The sequence below is a fragment of the Protomyctophum parallelum genome (assembly GCF_964188405.1).
Source record: "Protomyctophum parallelum genome assembly, chromosome: 21".
In the NCBI taxonomy this organism is placed as follows: Eukaryota; Metazoa; Chordata; class Actinopteri; order Myctophiformes; family Myctophidae; genus Protomyctophum; species Protomyctophum parallelum.
The window spans coordinates 31,276,052-31,297,847 of NC_139713.1; the positions used below are offsets into that span (position 1 = coordinate 31,276,052).

General features: G+C 41.5%; 1 protein-coding gene across 4 annotated transcripts in view; it reads left to right on the forward strand.

Moving 5' to 3' along the window:
* rgs3a (regulator of G protein signaling 3a) overlaps positions 1 to 21,796 on the forward strand; it is a 193,447-nt gene that overhangs the window by 137,327 nt on the left and 34,324 nt on the right. For all 4 annotated transcript variants that reach the window (XM_083793657.1, XM_083793655.1, XM_083793653.1 and 1 more), the window contains 3 exons: positions 1,939 to 2,319; positions 2,992 to 3,326; positions 3,756 to 4,062. In XM_083793657.1, coding sequence (XP_083649783.1) covers positions 1,939 to 2,319; positions 2,992 to 3,326; positions 3,756 to 4,062 — 1,023 coding nt within the window. The remainder of the gene's footprint in view (positions 1 to 1,938; positions 2,320 to 2,991; positions 3,327 to 3,755; positions 4,063 to 21,796) is intronic.

The window sequence follows — 21,796 nt, forward strand, 5'->3', positions numbered from 1 at the left end:
TTTGAGCAAAACAGGCTCATTTCAAATTATTGACAAAGCTTTGGATGGACAGACAAGACAACTGACCACTGACGAAGGCCTATAGTGTTCACTATGCCAAGCAAAGTTGCAGGAAACAAGATATACTACAGTATGTGGGGTTAGATCAATGAGAATTGCAGCCCGTAGGCCGACGGTTGGGCTATAGGGAAGCTAGTATGTGATAGATGTGTGATTGAGGGCTATGGATTTGTACCGACATTCATTATCAGTAGTCAGTTGGGGATTTGTGGTCCGTGCTTGCATGAGAATATACTGACGTCGTTAAGAAGCATGCAGCTGAACACATGCTGGGTCCTCAGACCAAAGATGATGCTATCTGATGTCCAATTACCCGTGGTAATTGGACATCAGATTAATCTGTTGTATTGTGTAGTCAGTCAGGCACATTCACATAAACTTTATCCACCATTATTATTCTGATGCATGGACAAAGAGGACGAATGCTGAGCCTAAATATGTTTTTTAAATTGAGGTTCTCTGGAGTGAATATGCCATATAAACAATATGGCTTTTGAATTATTTTTATTTTTATTTTATTTTTCAGTCATAAAAATGTCTGCTCCAAATCCAAATTCATCTTTTTATTCACCATAATATTTCGATGGACAAAGAGGACGAATGCTAAGCCTAAATATGTTTTTTAATTGAATATGCCATGCCATATAGGCCTAAATAATATGGCTTTTGAAACCTTTTTTTTAAAAGAATGTATTTGTTATTTGTTCTTTTCGGTCATATAAAATGTCTCGTACAGTATACTTGTCCTAGGGCAGTGGTTCTCAAATTGCAGTCCAGGGACCCCCAGGAATCCTTGAAGGGTTTCCAGGGGGTCCCCATGCTACATTTGTTGATAAAGTAAACATCTAATATCCCTTAACGTATCTTTTAAGTATTTTTTTGTAACTCTTCTCCATGAGCTGTGTTCTAAGGAACTAACCTTTGGAATCTTTAGTGAGGACTCACATGATTATGGCGTAATCTGTAATCTACTTTACTTCCTTTGTTTGCTCAGTTATGCCTATAGCACTGTCCTAAGACAGTAGTGACTGTTTCTTCAGCTCTTTATCTGTCCTAATCAGTCAACAGACCCTCATGTGATAAAAACTGTGAATCCCTGTTGCTCAATGAGCCAGTCTGCATGGGTTTCCATGGCATTGACAGGTCATGTCAATTCTGTCTCCTTAGTCGAGTAAAATCACTTATACTTTTGAAGTCTGAATTATTGTCTTGCCTCATTGTGTATTAGTATGTTTTGAGCATCCACTACAGATTCTGCATTCACAGAGCTCAAGAATCAGTTTAACAAGCTTTTTGAAAATGGCAGATCTACTGTACAAGCTGCTTGTAGATGCAACGCAAACCTTGTATGGGGGTCCCTGGCACAAAACGGTTTCAGACAGGGGTGGGGGGGTCCACAGAAAAATACATATTCATTTGGGTGTCCTTGACATGAACAAGTTTGAGAACCACTACTCTATAGGCCTGGTTCCCGGGGAGCTTGTTAAGTGAATGTCTTGTAATGCTAGCTGTCTAACAGGAAGTAGTAACAGTAGGCCTAGGAGGGCATACAGTATATAATGCACTTAAACTTACTGGAATTGTTACAAGGGAAGGGCTTTAATGTTTCTGGGTGTTCACAATTCATCTGACCACACTATTTGGCCATTCATTATCATCATCATTATCAGCGCTTGAACAAAACATTGTCCACATTCATTGTCTCTAATCTACTGTACATATTCTTGTGTTAACTACTGTTAACTCCGCTGTTAACTGTCGTTAACTGCGGTGGTAGGAGGTGCTCTCCCTGCGGTTTTATTTGTATCATTGTAGGGTCGTATAATAGCAGCGCATGCAGGTGGAAATACTCATCTTCTGTTCTTGTGCTCCTTGTAGATGCTGGAGCCTAAGGTGGACACCTCTTCTTGTGAGCTGGGTGGAGGTGCGCGCGGTCTCCACCTGCCCCCACGGAGCTCAGAGGGCGAGGAGAGCAGCCTGTATCCCTCCAGCCCGTCAGAGCCGCCCACCCTCGGCAGCCCCCACCCGTCCGAGCTGGAGGAGGTCTACAGCCCACTGGGAGGGTCCGTTGGGTCAGAGGAGCGCCACAAGGTACCCCCGACGCCCCCTCCGTCGTATACCGAGGGGGAGGACTGCAGGAGCATGGAAGGCACAGATTTGGAGATGTGGAGAGAGGGAGCAGAGGAATTAGGGCAAGAGAGGGCCCATCATGAAGATGACGGGGAAGAGGAGGAGCTACAGAACGCCGGGAGTGAGGAGGTGAATTTGGAAATTCAAACACACTCAAAGACAAAAAGACTAATCTATGGGGGACCGGGCCTTCTGCTCAGCTGCTCCTCAGCTGTGGAATGCCCTCCCCGACCATGCTTTTAAAGGGGGACCAAGCTTTTATAAGGCGACTAAAGACCTTCTATTCCTTTTAGCCTAAAATTGACTTATTATTGATGCCCTGTGTGCTTTTACAACCTTTTTAGCTGTGTATATTTAACCACTGATTAGAACGCATTAATAATTTTCTTGCCATCTACGCTTATAAACGTAGCTAGGCTATTGGGTCCTATCTATGCCAGCTATGCTTATAAGTGTAGACATATGTTTAATCCATATATGAACGCGCCGTCTTTTAGCATTTCTCCAGGTAGAATAGCACCAGCAGCGATGCGATTTCTAGCCTCCATTATAACCCGATTTTCAAAGCGCCGTATCTCCAAAGGTTAGAGAGCTGTCCATGGTGAGCCGGCACGCACCCGACGATCATAAATCATTTCTGATTTTGTATCGCATCGCTGAGAAAATGTAGCTGGTTGTTCTGCTAGCTAAAGGCTGTGGGCTGTGTTGTGTGGTGTCGTTCCACTTCCGGAAGCCCACACCTTCCTGTTTAACCCGGTTTAACCCGGTTAATATTATTATTACCCTTATTATTATTATTAGGAGGTGGAGAAGGAAGGGCCAGGAGAGATGATGGAAGAGGAGGAGGGAGCGGAGCTGAACCTGAACCTGAACCCGGAAGCGGTGACCGCGGACGAAGACGGTGCCGCCTGGGGGGAGCCGCCGGACATCAACGCGCCTCCATCCTCCTCGTCCTCGTCCTTCGTCATCCCGGAGCTGCGCCTGGACCGCTCCTTCAGCGCCGACGGCCTCTCCTCCACCAACACCGACGAGGAGGCCTACGAGTCGGAGGAGGAGGACGAGGATGATGATGACGATGACGAAGAGGACGAGGAGGACGATGATGATGACAGCGACGACACCTACCTGCAGCGCAGGTAAATGTACTAAAGTATTGACATCAAAATGGACTTAAAGTATGGCCTGGGACGGCTTAGCGGTCCAGGCACCTTGGCTTGTTAATCTAGCATGATAGTGTGTCGAGGGTTTGAGTCCCGATCCCGACGAACTTTACTGTGTGTCTTCCCCCCCTTGTCTCTATCCCCGTTTCCCGTCTACCTTACTGTAAATCTACCAATAACAGCAAAAAAGCCCCAAAAATATCTTAAAAAAAGGTCTGAAAAGTAAAAGCAGTCATTATGCAGAATGTCCCGTTTCAAGTTTTAAAATGCATACAAATATTTTAATATTTAAATTTAACAGCCGAAATGTACATGTATACAGGGCTGAAGTTGGTAGTGTAGCCTATGTTTTGTAATAATAATCAACATGTATATAAGGTAAAAATTAGTAACTAAACTTTGCAGCGACAGCAAGAGGCGCAGCATGGTGGAGGGCCCCACCACCGCCTGCGAGAAGCACGGCGCTGGCGGGCTGAGCGTGCAGAACTCGCTCCGCCGACGCACCCACAGCGAGGGCAGCCTGCTGCAGGACTCGCGCACGCCCTGCTTCACCTCCGACAACGCCATCAACTGCCTGGAGGTGGGCGCGGCGCACCACCACCACCACCACAAGGGCGGCTGGACGCTCCCGTCGCCCAAGACCCTTAAGAAAGAACTGACCAAGAACGGAGGCTCCATGCATCAGCTGTGTGCGTTGTTCTCCGGGAGGAAGGTAGGCAGATAGATGCACGCACGCACGCATGCACACACGCACACACGCACACACACACACACACACACACACACACACACACACACACACACACACACACGCACGCACGCACGCACACACACACTATTGTGTTCTGTTAACAGATCAGAATCCAAGCGAATCAACTTTGAGAAGACTTAAACTGTAAAGCATTTCAAGGGAACGTTGTTGTTGTTGGGGCCTGGAGTGGAGATACCCACAAAATATGACCTCACTCCACTGAAGTAGACGGTATCTCGAAGGAGGAAGGAAAAGTGGCGTGGCTTAGGAGTGGGAGTGAACCTTGTATTTCCCTAGCCAATTACAGTGCAGATGAGGGGCATCGCTCCAAACAGAGTTCATCTGATGCTGCTGTGGTAGAAATGGTACTCAATTGTTTTACTTATAAGTATCAATACTGCAATGCCAATATAGAACTACTAGTAAAAGTCCGGAATTCAAAATGTGCAATGTATGTGTACGCGTTGTGAGCTTGTAGATCTGCTATTTTCAGCAAGCAACCAAGTGTAAAATGACTTATACTGGATCTCTTGTCTACTAGTCCCTTACTCCCTTCCTAACATTTTAGTCTGTCAATATATTTAGTCTTAGTTTTAGTCACTATAGCTTAGTTTTAATTTAGTCAGTGAGAAAAGGTAGTCGACAAACATGTTTTGTCATAGTATTAGTCAACAAAATCAACACTGTTCACAGGTCCATTTGGTTTCATTAGTATACATTAGGATTTTACTTTCGACCCATTCACACAGAAAGAGCAAGTTAAAGTCCATTATGGGGAGAAAAATGTCAAAAGATAGTGAGATGACAGTTCCATCTAATAGGCTTAATACAAATCCTCTCATATCCGGGTGGATAATGCCAATACACACATTTGTGTAAAATACAAATTCTGTGCACTCAGACATTAGGGGCCAATTTCGTTATAATCACATTTGTTTCCCATGTAAAGTACAAGTCCCATGCAAATATGGATTTTTGGGAGTACCACCGCTTCCACTTCCACTTCACCTCCCATCCCCTCCCCTTCTCACCAAATGAACACACACACACACACACACACACACACACACACACACACACACACACACACACACACACACACACACACACACACACACACACACACACACACACACACACACACTTCTGTATTATGAGTTATGATACCTGACTACATGTAGGCTATGTTATATACTATGTACTGGCTATGACATACTATAAATATACTTTCCGGCAGGCTTGGATTGTGTGCAGATCACTGATTTGTGCTGGTTTCCAAAGACAGTGTGACACCAAGTGGTCAAAATGGGAATAGCATTCCATGCATTAAAACAGCAATGTTGGATGTTGACTGCCAGTCAACTGCTAGTTGTTGTAATGGAATTAACATTAATTTAAACTAATTGTACATTGCTTTTACACAATGACAGGAATTCTTTACTGCTGCTTTAACTGAAGGTGTACATCATGTAGAAATATTTGATTGTCATCTGTCATCTCCTGCATCAAAGGAATAATGAATTCACTACAAATCAATCAGTCAGCAATGTTATTATCCCTGATGTTATTACCCCTGATAGGATAGGATAGGATATACTTTATTGTCCCTATAGGGGATATTTGTCATAGGCACATACAGTAATTTAGTTAGAAATACAATGACATGCAGTACAACACAAACTGGCAGCAAATTGCACACTGCCCATTGAATGATAGAGAAGATCAACATGAAATCATCATAAAATGTAATACAGTATGCTTGCTCATTAGAACAAGTTTTATCCGGATAACTCAATAAAAATGTGCATTGCATGGTAGGTCATTAAACTATACTGCTATAATTGCAGATGTCCCTTATTAATATAAAATATAGACAGTGATTCACATCGTTTTTCCTAAACTCTGAAAAGGAGCTGGCGGCACATCTATTCTGGATCTATGAATATTCAAATATGCAAATAAAAAAGCCTCGCTTCTTTGGAAGGTTATCCACCACCGAAGCAAAAAGCAAAGTGTTTTCAGGTTTCAGCAAGTGGCTAATTTGACACCTTTGAGGAAGTGCAGAGAAGAATGTGACTCGGGTAGCAAGTTCTGCACAATATAATAATAAACCCATTTGACCATTTACATTAGATGGTCAGTTTGGTGGGTCACGTGCAAAATAGTAATACTCTTTTAAAAGGTTTTTCAAAGTCGTAAAAAAAATGGCAAATAAGTTTAGAGATAAGGGGTAAGGTAAGGCGTTGGCACAAGATATAGCCCTTAGCGTTTTACCAATAATTTTTAGAGGCTCACTTGCAATATCCCCATGGGCCACCAGTGGGCCCCAGCCCACAGGTTGAGAATTGCTGCTCTAGGAGGCATAAACTGTAGAAAACCGAGTGGAGGAGGGGGACTTAAAACTCTGCCAGTGGCAGCTATGAATTATGTCTATTTTATGCTGTGACATGCAACGATGTCGCGGAATGAACATAGACAATCTATACGCTCTTTGTGAGCTTATAGATTATAACCGGCCTGCACGGCACCATCATGTGACAAAGTATAAGTACACGGTGATGGAAAGTAACTATAAGTACATTTACTCTGCATATTACTTAAGTACAATTCTTAGATATTTGTTTACTTTCGTCAGTATTTGCCATTTCCAATACTTTTACTTACCCATTACTTCTCAGAGGCAAATATTATGCTTTTAGTCCACTACTACTATAGTTACAGATTTTGATTATTATTACAAAACATACATTTACCACCTCAGCCTCAGCCATATAGACCTACACACTTTGGCTATTTGAAATTATCCAATGTACAAGCTCACAATGTGTCACTTTGCGACGCGTTGTGAACTTGTGGATCTGCTACTTTCAGAATATTTTTTTAATACATTTTGAGCACAGTGTGAAATAGGACATTCTATAAAGAGTACTTTTTACTATAAGCTTTTCTACTTTTAATCAAGTACATTTTTAATTCCAGACATTTACTTGTAACAGAGTTACTTTTTACACCAGGCTGTCATTTGTTTTTCACATAGAGGGAGCACCACTCCACCTTATCTGTGTCTTCATCCAAGCCAGTCAGCGATGTGCCAGGAGGCCTTAAATGGCAGTGTGTGTGTGTGTGTGTGTGTGTGTGTGTGTGTGTGTGTGTGTGTGTGTGTGTGTGTGTGTGTGTGTGTGTGTGTGTGTGTGTGTGTGCAGAACAGACAAGAGGAATGCAGCATGTAGGCAGTACTGGAGCCTATTGGTCTTGGCAGTTTCAAGGGTAATTTTACTACCTATTGGCGTCATGCGGCCCATGCAGCTCCTTAGGGGCCGGTGTTTCCATTATTTAAAATGACCCATCTCCTCCCCATGCATTAATCTCATCATGACATCTCTAGGTCACCGAAGATGTGTGCGTGTGTGTGTGCATAACTTTTGACCCAGTGAGCTTTACAAGGCCAATAAAGGCTTGTTAACACGTCCATACACAAATGAGCCTCCATGCGTATGATGCGTTTCCGCCTCTATAATACCCTCCAAGGTCAATGTTTACTAAGCTCAATTACCACAGGTGCTCATTTCCAGTCCGTCGAATGTAATATCGCGTCACAGACACTCATGCACCCTCCGCATCAACGGCATCACAAACGTGATGACGTTCGCTGGCAGAGATGACAGTCTGATTCCAGGCATGTTAAACTAGTGGTTCCCAAACTGTTTTTTTTTCTCACTCAACAGTAAACAAACCAACATAGCCTGCACAATATACAGTAAGTGTATATAGGGTATCTGCACATTTCTAAAGTTACAATTTAAGACAGTAAAGGTCCCTGCACACTGCTGCATGCATTTTTTGATTTCAGATTTCAGATTTTTAGCAGCGTTTTTCCACCGGTTTTCCAAAAAACGCATCCAGTCTGCAAGAACCTTAAAGACCTTTTTAATACCAATTACCAAATTGGCCAAAGGTAAGAAAGAGGTGAACATTGTGAAAACATTTCCACGATATCTGTGGAACCGAGTCAAACTACATACTGCCTACATTCCAAGCGCTTGTCAGGGTGGGGGGTCCCCAGTTCAAATAGTATTGTTTTGGGGGGTCAAATGAAATGTGTGGGAACCCTTGTATTAAACTCTAATGGCTAGTTAGTGTGGCCCTGTCTGCATACTGGGAAAGGCAATTTGTATAGCCAACAGCAAGGCAATTCAAAATGCTTGAGACATTAAGACATAGCAATATGACAACAACAAACAAATAAATGAATACATACTTACTGTAAATGCAATGTAAAAACTTGTAAATCCTGAAAGTGTTCGGGCCCACCCATCTGACCACTCAACATGGCAGCCAGCCATGGCCAATGAAATGCCTTGTATTGAGAGCACTTGCTCTTGAATGTGTGCATGTCTACAACTCTACATCACCAAATCATAATAGTACTACTACATAATAGTAAAACTACAGTATGTGTTTGCTGTCTGCAGGGCATCACGACTACGCGGACGCGTCAAGTATAATCAGGCCGTACGTCTGAGGTCTGAATGCCTTTGCAGACTGCCAGTATTCCAGGGGAATAGAGAGACAGTTGGCAACTTGAGAAAAAGGAGCATGCAGGAACAGAATCCAATAACCCACTTCACACTCACCCCGGTTTCTCCCTTAGATAATTTTGTTTAGGTTGTCATAGTGTGTTGCTCAGAGAACTAATATGGCATACTGTAAGTCTTGATCATCAAGCAGAAGATACTGCTTCAGATGCATTCATTTTTGAGGTGCAGTGGCTGAGTAGACTTTGTGACTTCGTGACTTGTGTGTTTCATGATAAATGCTTTTTATGTGATGTATTCCCATGCTTTTTTGTTCTTGCTTAATGTAAATCGCTCTGGATTAAGAGCGTCTGCTAAATGCCTAAATTGTAAATTGTGACTATTACTAATTTACAGTATGCTGCCGGATGTCTGGCATCTAAATAATGTCTACATTCAGTTTATGACCATAAGCTTGAATCATGGCACGTTTATAGATGACATGACATGTATGCTGTATGAATTTAGTTTGCTTTATTCTTGTAATTCTTGTGCGCGTGGCTAAGAGTGAATGAAGAAGCGAGAGAAAGAGAGAGGCAGAGAGCTTGGCTTTGTCATAAATCACTCCCCACCATAGAGTGCATCGTGAAAAGTAGGGTACAACCAATGGTCATTAATGCAAACCTTTCATGTTGTACTACCATGCACTGCTCTCCTCTCCTATATATCAGTGTTTATCCTTTCTGTCTTTTTTCCTTTGATGTGATGCTTTTGGTTGCCTATCATCAAGGGAGAGATGGCCAGAGACAGACTGAAAACAGGACCAGAGAAATGCACTTAGGGCATTCATTTCGTGCATAGATGTGCCACACAATGGTAGGCCTGAGGCCTGGTATGGTATAGGCCTCAGGTCTCAGGCCTGGTATGGTAGGCCTCTACCATTCTGAAATTTAATTTAATAATATTTGGACTGCTGGACAGCTGGCAGTATAGGCTCTCTCTGCTCTTAAAAAAAGGGGAAAAAAAGAATATATATATATATATATATATATATATATTATTTCTTATATTTATGTATATATTTTTTTAAGTAAAGAGAGCCTACTGTCAGCTGTCCAGCAGTAACCTGACACTGCCAGATCCAAGAAGCTTGCTACACTTTGTTTCACAGCTTATTGGGATCTGGGATCTCGGAAGCCAATTCGATGACGGGGCTGTTCCTTTTTTTCAAGATACTTGGTAGATGATTGGATGGGACCGTCTGTCTATCACCGTGTGGGCATGGAAACACAACCAATCATATTGAGTAACCATGTTCCCCAGACATCCGGTTTCGCACATATCCCACCCTTAGCTCACACTGATTGGTTCGAACCAAGGAGCGGTTCGGTGTTAGCTCAACTCCCTGAGAGATCCCAGATGGTTGCTGTGTTGGGGAACATGGTTACCCAATACCGCCCCCATCTGGCAGAGTCAGGTTAGTCCAGCAGTCCAACTATTATTAAATTACATTTCAGAATGGTAAACCTGAGGCCTACCATACCAGGCCTGAGGCCTACACCTACCATTGCGTGGCACATTTATGCACGAAATGTCTATGTTCACAGGCTTCTGTGTGAGGCCTATTCACACTTTTCCTAGGCTGTGTGTGCTCCACTTCCTGTCGATTTCATTGGATATCATTGGTCAACTGACTAGTTCATTGGATTTCATTGGATCAAATCGACAGGAAGTGGAGCACACACACAGCCTAGGAAAAGTCTGAATAGAGGGCATCTGAGCATGTTCAGCACTATAAGTCTTACACCATATGCGTTTGGGAAACCCAGCCCTTGTCCTGACCTCCATTTGCCAGAGTACAAAAACCCACAATCTGCTGCCGTGTGGTGTAAAGATTAAACGGCATGAAACGTTGGTACTGCAATATAAAAGGATCATGCGGTAAAGTGACGTAAAAGGCAGGCAGGATGAATAAAGCCTTCCGGTAGAGTGCCTCCGTCACAGGTTGACGAGAACCATGCTGACTTAAAGCACTAAACCAGGACGTCTTTGTTGCTGCTATCGGCCCATCAACTCCCCATTCATTTCCCCCCCTCATGCCATCCAGATCCTTAACCCCTCTTTCTTTTTCCACACATCCATCACACTCGTATACCTATCTGTCTGCCCTCAGTTATATTATTTTAACTAGGTTTTCAGGCCACTATTGCAGATCGTGCTGATCAGAACAATGACCATCTTGTTATGTGACCATTTGAAGCCTTGGACACTAACACTGCTGTAGCTCCCCAATGTCGACATATGTGTTTGTGACGCGTTTGGTGCTGATCGGAACAGCGATGTGCCTGTTTTAGTTTGACTCGTTTCGATCCACAGATACATCATTATTCTGAAAATCTGTCTGAAAACCAGATTGCGTTTTTAAATTAAAATAAGCTTTAATCACGGCACTAAAGCGCCTCTGGTCGCAGTTACAAAATATGCAGTATGTTTCGGGTGAATTAAAATAATTTTCGCGTTTATTTCCGGTTCACGGCCCGGGAGTTAATGGTCTTCAAAATAAGATTTCCGGATGAAAAGACCTTGCCAGTGAATAACCGATAGATACAGACATACAGACATTTAATAATAATGATGAAAAGAGTCAGACCTTGGCAGTGAATGGACCGATAGATACAGACATACAGACATATAATAATAATGATGAAAAGACCTTGGCAGTGAATGGACCGATAGATACAGACATACAGACATTTAATAATAATGATGAAAAGAGTCAGACCTTGGCAGTGAATGGACCGATAGATACAGACATTTAATAATAATGATGAAAAGAGTCAGACCTTGGCAGTGAATGGACCGATAGATACAGACATACAGACATATAATAATAATGATGAAAAGAGTCAGACCTTGGCAGTGAATGGACCGATAGATACAGACATACAGACATTTAATAATAATGATGAAAAGACCTTGGCAGTGAATGGACCGATAGATACAGACATACAGACATTTAATAATAATGATGAAAAGAGTCAGACCTTGGCAGTGAATGGACCGATAGATACAGACATTTAATAATAATGATGAAAAGAGTCAGACCTTGGCAGTGAATGGACTGATAGATACAGACATACAGACATATAATAATAATGATGAAAAGAGTCAGACCTTGGCAGTGAATGGGCCGATAGATGCACATACAGACATTTAAGGACGGGAACACTTTTGGGGTTTTTACTATACCCATCAAGACGGGAACCCATTTTGGGTTGTTGTTGCTATGTACAGTATTATAGCAACATATTTCTATCTTTTCTCTTTTTGTAATTTTTGAATAAATACGTTTTTCCAAAAACTTCAGGATCTTCAAGGTCAGGATTTAGAAGGTGTTTTTAGAATCTTCCACAGGTCTAAATTAACACTGATGATTTTATAGTGTAGATTATGTTGATTCTCAACCTTTTTAATTTTAAGGACCCCCAGTTTGATATATGCACTACTAGTCCACAGACCCCTTTGTGATTGTTCCTTTTACCAGGCTCTGCGGGACCCCAATCTATACTGCAAAATCTGTTTAGTTATGCTGTATAAGGGTCCATTTGGACCTCTGGTGCCTGGTGGTCCCCGGACCCACTGTAGAGAACCTAGTGGTTTATGGGTTTATGTCTGTGCGTACGTTGTTTGAAATGTGTGTAAATATTGTTTGCCGTTTTATGGTGTTTACGTGGCCTACATTCCTGTGTTGTGTTGTGCTTACACAAGAGTGGATGTAAGCAAAATGAACACTGGTCCCTGAACACAGACACATGCATTTATACATTAACACACATACCGATGGTAGACGCACACACGCATGCACACACGCACGCACACTCGCGCATACACTCGCGCACACACAGCATGCACGCATCAATGCAGCACACACACAAATATAACACAGGCCCAGTGTAATGGTCTTCTTTAATGGCAGCTATTCAAAATGGAACCCCATTAACTGTGGAGTTCCACAAGGTAGCTGCCTAGGGCCTTTGTTATACTCTATTTTCACAAATGATTTACTATTGGGTATAAAAATTGTTAATACAATTATGTATGCTGATGACACAACATTATATAGCGCGGCCACATCTGAGCAAGCTGTAACTAACACCTTAAATATGGCTTCAGCAGACATTTACAAATGGATTGAGTGCAACTAGCTGGTGTTAAATATTTCTAAGACAAAGGCCATTGTGCATGGATCTAGACACATGTTGGGTAAGAATCCTCAGTTAAAACTGTCAATTGGCACCACACAAATTGAACAGGTGAACACAATAAAACTTCTGGGAGTAACTATAGATAGCTCTTGGCTCTTAGCTCTTGGTCCAAACATATAAATAATATTGTCATCAAAATGGGAAGAGGAATCGGTATGACTAGGAAGTGTTCTGCTTTCATCACTCCCTCTATAATGAAATCTGTTATTCATTCTTTGGTTTTGTCTCATTTAGAATACTGCCCTGTTATCTGGTCATCAGCTACAAAATCTGATTTGAAAAAGATTGTTCAGAATAAAGCGGCTTGTCTGGCACTAGGCTGTTCATACCGGACAAGTATTAGTTATATGCACGGACATCTGGCATGGCTAATGGTTGAAAAGAAATTAGCAGTGATTCTTCTAATGCTACTGCGGAACATTATTTCCACTGGTAAGCCTGAAGAGAGATAGAGAGATGGTCAGTCCAGATGCTCCCACTCCCAGAAAAATATTTGTATTTATGCAGCATCAGCGGTAAAAGAAAGACAACGTTTCGTTCTCTGTGGCCTTCGATCATCAGCTACACTGAAGAGTGTGTGAGAACTTAAGCCAGGTAAGTGGGCAGAGTTCACATCAATCCTTGAGAGGACGCACATCCGGAGAGGACGCACATTGAGCTCAGAGAGATGGGCTGCGTGTTGACAGAGGAGTATACAGTGGTATCGTGTGTCATTACGTAGCTGTACCAACATCAGTGGAGATGGTGGCACTGTTGTCTTTAGCCCAACATGTTTGTGTTAGAATCTATTCTAAAAAATCAAATAAAACACCGACACACTGATATCACATGTTGGACATGTGATATTCGATTAGACATGATGGAAAGTTTGAGCAAAAGTACAAAAAAAAGATCCTTCGTTAACTTCTCCTTTCGTTAGTGTGTGTGTGTGTGTGTGTGTGTGTGTGTGTGTGTGTGTGTGTGTGTGTGACGCGGCTTGGCCTCTTGTAGTGCCACCATGAGGCTGATTTGAAAACTGTCAAATTGCATTTCTTCCGAAGCCTAGTGGGAATATGCATGCACAGTTACACCACAATCGGACGCTGCGTTGAGTAGTTGTGGCGATTTGTACAAAGCAGGCTACTCCTGAAAAGTTTAGAAGCCAATCGTAGCCAATGAGGGTGGATTATGAGATATCAAACAAACCCATCTTGATCACATGACTATGGAGAGCATGTGTACCGATTTGCGTGAAATTTGGATAATATCTGAAGGAGTAATATTAGTAAATGTGTTTTACATATGTCAGCCTCCTGGTGGCGCTATAAAGAGCAGATGTGAAAAATTCCAGGCAAAGGTTTTTCCTTGGCATACAAAGTTATCCACTGATCCGTGCAGTTAGAGGTAAAAACACTTTTCAGCCAGTTATAGCGCCACCATGAGGCTGAGTTGAAAATGTTCATGTGGCATTTCTTCCTCTCCCTAGTGGGAATGTGTGTGCACAATTTCACGGAAATCACACAATGCGTTCATGATTTGCAGCATTTTGTTTGAAACTGAGCACTCCTGCGAACTTTGGAAGCCAATCAGGATGAAGTCTGAGAAATCTGAAAGACCTGTTTCGTTGAATGGCTATAGAGAGACTGTGTACCAATTTGCGTGATGTTTGGACAACATCTGTAGGTGTACTGTCCAAAAACTTGTTTTGCACAAAGTGGCCTCCTGGTGGCGCTATAACAGGCCGTTCTGGAAATTTTGGGGCAGAGGTTCATCGTTGGCATCCAGGGAGTGTGAAAATTTTTGGCATCGGCCGGGTTAACGGTCCTGGAGATTAGCTGATCACAGACGGATGGGGACACAGACACACGGATGGACGGACGGAGTACAAAACATACTCTCTCCCCATGCCTTCGGCCTGGTTGGAGACAATCAATCCCTATTTTGGGGGTATGGCATTTTGGGACGAAAACGTTTACTCAAAAATAATAATCAAGCTATCATCTCACAGTGTGTGGGCATGGCATCACATCTGCAAGCTCACAATGCATTGCATTGCTTTGCAAGCATGTTTTTCTTTTGCATGGGGTTTATGTGGTTATACACATTGGGATTTACAGTAGCAGTGTGTGTAAGGAGTAGTAGCTGCATGGTGAGAGACACTGAGGAACACTGAAACAGAACAGTTAATCTCGGTCTAGAGGAACATCTGCTTCCATTCTAATAATAATCCCTTTTTCTTTTTGTTAATTTGTCCGTTTGAGTTAAATTTGCCTAGGAGACCACATACGTTTTAGAGTTAAATTGACACGGCTGATGGCATCAGGTTTGATGCCATACTGTGTAATTCTTTCAAATAAACTTCCCACTGAGCAATAGTGGGTCTAAAAATGGTTCTAACTGTTCTAAAAAGTGTTTTAGTGGTCTTAGCTTAGACGTTGATTAGCAATTTTTTAAACATCTATATAGGCCATCTGTTTAAGACCATTATAACCCAATGTTTAGACGACCATTTAGACATATTTTAGACGTCTAATAGCCTGAAAACTGCTCAGTGGTATATTTTCACACGAAAATGTTCTTTTGACAACTTATCTAAACTCTATTAAACATGACTGTCAGGGACCAGTGAATTGGTCGGCAAAGAGAGACATCTTTTTTTGTCTTTTATATTTCCCATAAAAGCACAACACTTACTAATTCTGGGGCCAAAATAAATGAGGAGAAACAGAACTTGACATCAAGACTGAGCTAACTCTAGTCTAACTAAACGAAAATACATACCAGCTGAAGACCAGCCATTTAAAGTCGATCCAGCACATCTGATAATTCAAACTCAACAAAAAACAAATAAACTTAAATCCAAATTAAATGACCTGATAAAACAACTTGGCTTGGTTTGTAGTAGGCCTATGTAGTAGTGATGTGTGTAGTCCTTTATGTATATAGTAGTGCTGAAAAGAAATATAAACTATATTAATAAACCAAAAAAGACAAATGTGCACCATGTTTTGCCCACTTTATGTGGCTGCTATCACAATGTGGTGGCCATCTCAATGACTCTGAGGAAGATGCAGTAGCATCGAAACGTCAGTCTTTTAGTTTTTACTTACCGGTAAGTAAAAGTATCAATACTGTAATATAGAACTACTTCGTTACAAATACAACATACAGTATATGGTACAAAAGTATTGGTATCAAAAGTACTTAAAGTACCAAAAGTAGAAAAGTACTCTTTATGTAGAATGTCAAGTTTTCAAATGTACAGTATAAAACATTTAATGTTTTAGCAGACCTATAAGCTCACAATGTGTCGCAAGACTCGCAACGCATAGTCCTTGGGCAGGAGCGTGTGTGTGCGTGCGTTCGCAATTTATGTGTGTGCGCTCGTGTCTGTATTCTAAATAGCACACTTATCATTAATCAAATGACTGTTGGGTGGTTGGGCCAGTGCTTTCCATTGGAGATTATTTTGTAATAGTTTCATAAGCTAGGTCTTCCATTCTTGACACTTGTTTGGGAAATGTTCGGCTGCCAGCCAGAGGCCAGCATGTTGAGGACTACTGTAGGTCTCATCCATTAGACAGAGAGAGAGAGAGGAGCATCTAGATCTTCCTCAGTTAAATATGTCTTGCTTATTTAATCCATCAGATGTTATGGTTACTTATAAAACTGAATTGTCTGTTCTGTCCTAAATATCACACGCACACACACACACAGCTCACTGCTCACAACGCACTGCGACACGTGAGCTTGTAAATCTGCTATTTTCACTAAATCTAAAACAGGGCTCAGTAGTGGAAAGAAAAGTACAATATTTGTTTTTGAAATGTGGTGTAGTAAGGAAGGTATATTCAAAACATACAAATACTCAAGTATACGTACAGATACTACAAATAGAACACTCCAGTATAAAAAGTACTCCACCACTGGGCATCAGTGATAAGGATTGTTGTCTGGCGTGTTTATGTGTTTGGTCTTGTGTTTTTTTTATGACGGAGACACGGAGCGCGTGGTGGCACCGAAATAACCCAGCCAGCAAAACATAGAAACCCCAAACATAATGCTGTTCACATGATGCCTGCTTGAAGAGAAGATGTGCTATTATCGCAGCTGTCCAACTGGCTGCACTCCTTCCTGTTTCATGACAGTACTACTGGCTATCTATGGAGCCTTAAGGGTTCTCCTACCGAGCGCCCAATGTCTGTCAGAGAGACTTATATTTAGCCATTTTGACACCAGCATATAAAACACACACACTGTACGCACGCACGCACTCACACACGCACGCACGCACGTGCTGCAGTTGGGAGTTTTCTGAGAAGGCCTATCACATGGAGTTGTCAGCTAGCTCCTGCATTGTGTCAAAATACTATATTGATGCCACACAGTAAAGATTATCAGTAAAAGCCCTTCTTTAAAGCAGATGTTTTGTGAATACACATGTATTTTGTCCTAATCTATATGGCATTGAATAAGAAGATTAAAAAAGCAGCCCAGAGTTAGTTAACACCAGTGGGGTAAAGTTAAATCCCCCAAAATGAAGTTATTCAAATGGATTCTCAAAGAAACAGATACTGTAGTTGATACACTGTGAGTTTCCATCTGCTGTGCTGGTGCTTTTATGCTGTCTCCCTTTAATGTAGCAGTACAATCTTTTTAACCACTTATTTCTCTTTTTGCCACAATGTTTTTGCCACCCTATGAGCTTGTAGATCTTTCAATATATATATATATATATATATATATATAAAAAAAAATTAAGGGATTTTTTTGCTTCTGGAGGTTCCTGGAAAAGGTGTGTGTGTCCTTGACATGAAAACGTATATTTTTTTCAGAAAACAGGATTTATTATTCAAGTATTTTTATTGAAGTTTTTTGTACGAAAACAGGATTTAGAAGACATTTTTAGAATGGGCCCCAGGTCTTAATGGGTTAAAGCAGAATGCCCCACACCCATGAGACAAATAGAATGAGAGGTTCAAGAGCAGATTGCTATGGGACCAGTATGGACCAGTATGGACCAGTATGGCTGTCACCATCAAATTAAAATGACATCTGTTCATCTTTTAGGCTTTGTAAATAAATATAGCGCAGGACAGCTATGACAAATAACTTAGACATCAAAGAGATGACTGACAATGACCAAATAATTATACTATGGCCATAACAGGCCAACCCTAGAACACTACATGCATTTTGTCACACCATCACTAAACACGGGTATATTTTACCCAATGTAAAGTATTCAATAAAACATATTTCTCATCAAACTATATTAGTACAGCAATACATGGCAACTTGATACACTCTTCTTTAATATTTCATCATGACTTTTATCATGGGGGCTATCATAGGGCTATCTTTTTTTTAATTTTTTATGATTCAATTCATGGGCTATCATTTTATACTTTTTGGCCTACAACAAGCTGACACTGCATCCCAAAGTGATGAGTTGTGCGCCTGTAGATTTCCATTTGAGCTTGTCCATTTACTGTTTCTGCTATTTTTGAAACACATTTTCAACAGATTAATTCATACACTTGAACGATGATCTGACAATCATGCAAACATATTTGTGATTAAAGCAAATAATTGTAATCAGCCGATTATGTAATAATTGTGACAGGCCTAGGGGCCAGTGGACAGTGGACCCATCATGCATTCTTTACCAGAAAAAATAAAAAGTCTAACAAACAAACAAAAAACATTTCCACATCATATCATACATCGTTTCACAACCATGAGGAAATTCTCTACAAGTCTGCCACTATCATTCAAGCTTTTGAATGTAATACATATGTTGTAAAATGCACATTGCACACATTTGTAGTAAACATATGGAAACTATTTAAGCAAAAATGACTAATCTTTCCTCTTTCAGTTATCAAATGTTTTTGCATATAGACAACCATGTCGCAGGAGTCCAAGGCTCACATGCCAATACATTTCTGCTGATATTATAGTTGCTATACTTGGCGTTTACATTATGGTCTAACTACTACAGTTCACGCAGGCCTCTAAGAATGGTGATGTCATTCCATCTGTCTGTCTGTAAGCCTGTCACACAATTATTGCATAATCGCATGATCAGTCATTTGAGCCAATTCCAATTATGTTACAATAGTTTCCATTCAACTTGAAAACAGCTGGATGAAATTAAGAGAAATGGAATATTTCCTAATTTCCTAATTTCCATTGTCCACGTTGTTGTCCATGCTCTTTTAACCACGTTCAACCTGATCTTCCCTTTTTTGGACATTTATTTCAAAAACGTCTGACTCAGACGTGACTGCGACCCGTGCTTCAATCTTCAGACAAAAAAGGTCAAATCACAGATCTACACATACGGTAGTTGACCAAGAAGAGTTACAATGCAAAAGTTGAAGCCATCGTTCTCACGATAATACAAATCTAAAAATATTTAAAAAAAAATCTTGTTTAAAAGAAAATATGCCTAATGATGATGTCACTGGTGGACGGGTGTCCGAACTGCCCAAAGCCCTCCTATGAGATACAGACTGAGTAGGAAAAAATTGTGGTGTTTTATCATGAACATTAGTGAGGACCAATTCTATGAAGAGATGTTGAAAAGTGGTGAAGTGGTCTTTTAATTTTTTGTCTTTTTTTTTCATGAGTTTCTTTTTAGGACGTACCTTTCCTTTCAGGGGTGGTTCTGGTTATAATGGTAACGAACGTTAACAAACCAAAAGACATCGCAGAACTTCACAGGTTCTGAAAAGTTCCAGGTTGTGGTATACTGTAGGTTCTGTGCTACCCTTCGTTGTGGAAAAGAACCATATACATTTCCAACTATTCGCATGATTTCAGCCTCTTACAATAAACACATTAACGCTCTTTGAGAATCCCATTCACAGACGCTGGCTAATCCAAAACTAATGAAGCTAATGCAGCCTTATTTGTTTGTTGGCAAGCTTTCGGCTGTGTGTGATTCTTGCCTAGACTAGTGAATTAGCTAAATAACTATGCTAGTGATGGAGTGTGGGAACAAACAGGATGCATTCACTACAGAAACACAGATGTTAGCATGTCGCACAATGGATATGAGTGAGGGCTGAAGGCAATTCAAATAATGAATGGTTGTTTAATCACACATCACACAATCACACAGAAAATGGCATTTGAGCAACGCAGCAACTATAGCAACCATGAGTTCCTTCTGCTGCTGACTGAGTTCAGCATGCAGCTATGCTGATTGTTCAGCTATACCATAGGTTTAACAGTTATCAGCCCTAGGGCAAATACAGCTGATGAGTAAATGAGGATTACATTTCTAGTCTATACTGTAAATCCAACTACGGTAGTCATGAGCAGTGATGTGAATTAACTACATTTACGTACTCTACTTTAAGTACTGTACGCAAGTAGAATTTTTAGGTATTTTTTAACTTACTTGAGTATTTCCTATTTTCTATAATACTTTTACTACATCTTAGAGGCAAATATTGTAATTTTACTCTTACAATTATTTGAAATCTTCATTTACTAGTTACTTTGACGATTTTGAATATTATTATACAAAACGTACATTAACCACTTCAACCCTGTACTTTGTCTATTTTCAATAGATTTGGGTATGTTGTTCAAACTTGTGACATGGAACATTCTGCCTAATGAGTACTTTCACTTTTGGTACTGATTATTTGGATGCCAATACGTCTGTACTTTTACTCAAGTACATTTTGAATACCAGACTTTTACTTGTAACAGAGTATGTCTACATTGTGGCGTTGATACTTTTACTTAAGTAAAACAAAATCAGTACTTCTTCCAGCACTGCTGAGGTGTGACCTCCCCACAGCACTGCAGTATATAGGTACCGGCAACGGTACTGATTTGTGGGTTATATAATCGAGCGCAACATGGCTTCTATACTACCCTGAAAAGGAGTGTTTGTATCATTGTCATCAGATGCAGACATTGTGCAGAGGAGTATAATGACGTACAGTATGTAAACCTTTCACCTAGGTCTTTTCTTCACCAGTGCCATGCTCTGCAGCCACCCTAATGCCCCTGTGTGTGTCGCTATATTATAACCTGGCACAGGCTTGTCATAACCTGGCACAGCGTTGTGTGTGGCATCCATGGCAACGCGGCTACAACAACAACCAAAAAAACAACAGCTCTGTAATGCTTGGCCAATACGGGACATGATCCAGAAGGCCCCACTGGTGTCATCTGCCGTGCGCACGTCTGGGTGATGGAATGCATGTGTGTGCCACTGGTTTGGTCGTCTGGGTGATTGAATGCATGTGTGTGCCACTGGTTTGGTCGTCTGGGTGATTGAATGCATGTGTGTGCCACTGGTTTGGTCGTCTGGGTGATTGAATGCATGTGTGTGCCACTGGTTTGGTCGTCTGGGTGATTGAATGCATGTGTGTGCCACTGGTTTGGTCGTCTGGGTGATTGAATGCATGTGTGTGCCACTGGTTTGGTCGTCTGGGTGATTGAATGCATGTGTGTGCCACTGGTTTGGTCGTCTGGGTGATTGAATGCATGTGTGTGCCACTGGTTTGGTCGTCTGGGTGATTGAATGCATGTGTGTGCCACTGGTTTGGTCGTCTGGGTGATGGAATGCATGTGTGTGCCACTGGTTTGGTCGTCTGGGTGATGGAATGCATGTGTGTGCCACTGGTTTGGTCGTCTGGGTGATGGAATGCATGTGTGTGCCACTGGTTTGGTCGTCTGGGTGATTGAATGCATGTGTGTGCCACTGGTTTGGTCGTCTGGGTGATGGAATGCATGTGTGTGCCACTGGTTTGGTCGTCTGGGTTATTGAATGCATGTGTGTGCCACTGGTTTGGTCGTCTGGGTGATTGAATGCATGTGTGTGCCACTGGTTTGGTCGTCTGGGTGATTGAATGCATGTGTGTGCCACTGGTTTGGTCGTCTGGGTGATTGAATGCATGTGTGTGCCAC